General features: G+C 43.6%; 1 gene segment (V, D, J or C); it reads right to left on the reverse strand.

The window, feature by feature from the left end:
- Positions 1 to 264: 264 nt before the first annotated feature.
- LOC121137828 lies at positions 265 to 1374 on the reverse strand. The segment is given in 2 exon segments: positions 265 to 1067; positions 1228 to 1374. Coding segments are annotated over 2 exon segments (474 nt in total).
- Between the last annotated feature and the right edge of the window lie 1784 nt (positions 1375 to 3158).

Genomic DNA, 3158 nt, shown 5'->3' on the forward strand with positions numbered 1-3158 from the left:
GTTATACAATGGATTTTCATTATGAACACCTGCCTCCCAAACTCCTGCCAGATCCATCCACTCTCCCTACCAACCTAGTTACCTTGCTCCTTTAAAATAAACACATCAAGGTTTGCACAGCTCATATATTCTCAGATGTGTGGCCTTCAGTGGAGGGTAGTCTATGCACCAAGTGCTGCACCAATAAAGAAGCATGAATCCTCCCAACAGGTACCAATTGCCCATAGCTTCTTGACTAAGGGTGGAATGCCCACCTTCTCTCTGCTTGCTGCAATTGTGTCAGGCCTGAACCTTTGCATGTCTTATGCATGATGTAGACCTCTGGAAGTTCATGTGTGCAGCTGCCCTGATGTGGCCAGGAAACACTGTCTCTTTGTTTCATCCCCTGACTATGGTTCTGGCATCCTTTCTGCACCTCTTTCTCAGTGACCTTGGGAGGAGGGTGTGTAATGGAGATATCCCACCTGTGGCTGTGTTTGCTACAACCTCATCTTCTCTGAAGTACAGTGCTGCATTACAGGCAGGGAATGACAAAATTGTATTTCAAGTTTTAGAATAATTTTTAAAAACAAAAGGAGAAATTTCTCCTAAATTGTTTGGAGTGACTTGAAGCTAACTTTCTTTTCTGTGTATTTAATGTCTACACTATAATTGACTTTTGACAACTAACAACTGACAAATGCTGCACAGGAAGGCCTGTGACACAGGATGTGGATGGGGCTCCAGGCCCTGTGGCAGGTTTGAGAACAGGCTGCAGGTGCCTGGGGAGCAGTGTGCACTTGCAGCACAGAAGTACATGGCAGAGTCCCCAGGCTGGGTGTCTGTGATGTGCAGGGAGAAGTGTTTGGCTTTCTTGTCCTGTAAAACTATCAGTCTTTGGTCCTGCTTTCTCTCCATAGTTGATCGAATGTCAATAATGAGCTTAGGATGCTCTCCAGGGCCCTGCTTATACCAAGGAAAGTAGGATGAGAGACTGTCTGTGTAAGTGCAGTTGATGACAGCGCTGGCTCCCTCCTGGACGCTCAGGGTGGAAGGATGCTGTTCCAGCTGCTCGCCTTGGCTCACCCCTGTGAAGAAAGATGGAAAGAAAAGAGAAAGGTTGTCAGGTCATCACTACCCAGGATTCCTTTTTTATACAGTAACTAGAGAAAACTTGAATAAAATGAGTTTCTTAGATGTCTCAGAAATGCCCACCGAGAATTCTATGTTCCAAAAATCTTAACTCACCATCCAGCTGCAGCCATAGAAACATTAATAAAATTGGAACATATATCTTCATTGTTCTTCACGATTGAATTAAGATCCAGTATAGATCTAGTAGGTCAGTTAAAGCTACCAGGGTGTTTTTCTTCATCAGAAACAATGCTACCACTAGTGTCATCCACTCAGCACTGAGAAAAAGACTGTGTTTCTGTCCTGAGACTGCACAACCAGCACACAAGGAAGAGAATCCTCTGCATTCTCCCCAGCAGCTGAGCTCTACTGCCACCTTGTGGTTGCATCCTTAACCAGTGAGGCCTCTGCTTAAGTGTTCTCTACCTGTGAGGGACTCAGACACATAAATCATCAATGTGTCATGTCAAGTGCATTTTAGTGCTGAGATATCAAATGGTATTCATACACACTACTAATACTGTTTTCTATCTTCAAATTTACCATAGTTTACATATGATACTTCAAATTTTATCGTATATACAATATTATTTCATATTTAAATCTGTATGTGATGTATATATGTATATGTGTTTGAGAGAATAAGAGTTGGAGAGAGAGAGAGAGATTTCTTATGTCTAGAACTGTATTTACCGATGCACTCCCTTATCCCAGAATGCTCAGGTCATTCATCAAGCAATCCTCCTTTTCTTGAAGACAGATACTTAGGCCAGCGTTTGTCCTTGACAAGATGATACTCAGGTCTGTCAGTTTGAACCACGAGTTGGGCAAAGGTAACAAAATGCATTAGGGTGCAGTCAGAAAGGAGACAATCATACCCCTAGAGTTGACAGTGAGAACCACTCACTTGGCATTGGCACTGGGTTCCAGTCCTTGCAAACTGATTCCTACCTGTGATTTTATGAGACCCGTGGAAAGCAAATGAGCCACAGGCCCTGACCTCATCCATGAAAGCTCTGTGTCAATCCCTAAGTAGCTCCCTGCATAGCAGCCCTCCTGATATAATAGCACATAGATTGTGATATGTGACTGACCCATCTCTCTGAATGTACTGTGGATTTTAGCAGAGCAGGAGAGTTTCCTTGCCAATCATTCAATCTCTTACAAGAGAATAACTCTATAGAGAAACTTGTGATTATAGAAATGAACAATTGGATGGTATTAGGTGGAACAAATTGGGTGGGTGCATGGTTACATGGGTTTCTCTATGTTCATGGTGGGACATGTGGACTATGCCCCTATTACCTCAGTCTATATCTGATGCTGTTCAATACAGGGAATGCAAATCTTCTCCTGACCTCTTTAAATACCTTCTTAACCTCCTTACAGGTCTCTTGCAGTTCAGTCTGCTCCTCCCACAGCTTTCTCTTCTCCATTCTCAACTCATGGATGTTGTTTTTCACTGGAGTCAAATCTCATAGGATGAGGCTATGGAAGTAACTGAACAGACTTCCAAAAATGGTAAGCCCCAGCCAGCCTCCATTTGCCATTCATATCTCCAAATACAACCCCACTGAAAAGCCCCTGTTCCCCAGACAGCCCAAGACTGGAATTCACAATAGTGATTTCAGCATCACTCATTGACAGACCGAATTCAGATAATAAGCAAATTCCAGATATTTTCAAACTGCATTTGAAAACAAAAGCTCTACTGTGCCCCCAGAGAAGAGGAGGAAGCCCCTGCCTGTGCTTACCTGTTCATGACATTGGAAAAGCATCAACAGTAGAGGGCAAACACTCTCTGGGGAGAGCAAATGTCCCCACCAGAGTTAATTCTATCTACATAGTCTCTGTGAAGCCAAACCAGAGCCTGAGAATCCCTGGGCTGCCTGGAATCCCCTTCACGGTGCATACCATTTTTTTAATGTATGGGCTCCTACCTAGGACGTCACTGGGAGGGCCTCATTGTCTTTTTCACACTTACCAAAAAAATTGTAGAGGCACATGTCCAAGGGCCATAAGGCAATTGATGCTAAAAGGCAGAC

This window comes from Mesocricetus auratus, unplaced genomic scaffold (assembly GCF_017639785.1).
Source record: "Mesocricetus auratus isolate SY011 unplaced genomic scaffold, BCM_Maur_2.0 Super-Scaffold_100707, whole genome shotgun sequence".
NCBI lineage: Eukaryota > Metazoa > Chordata > Mammalia > Rodentia > Cricetidae > Mesocricetus > Mesocricetus auratus.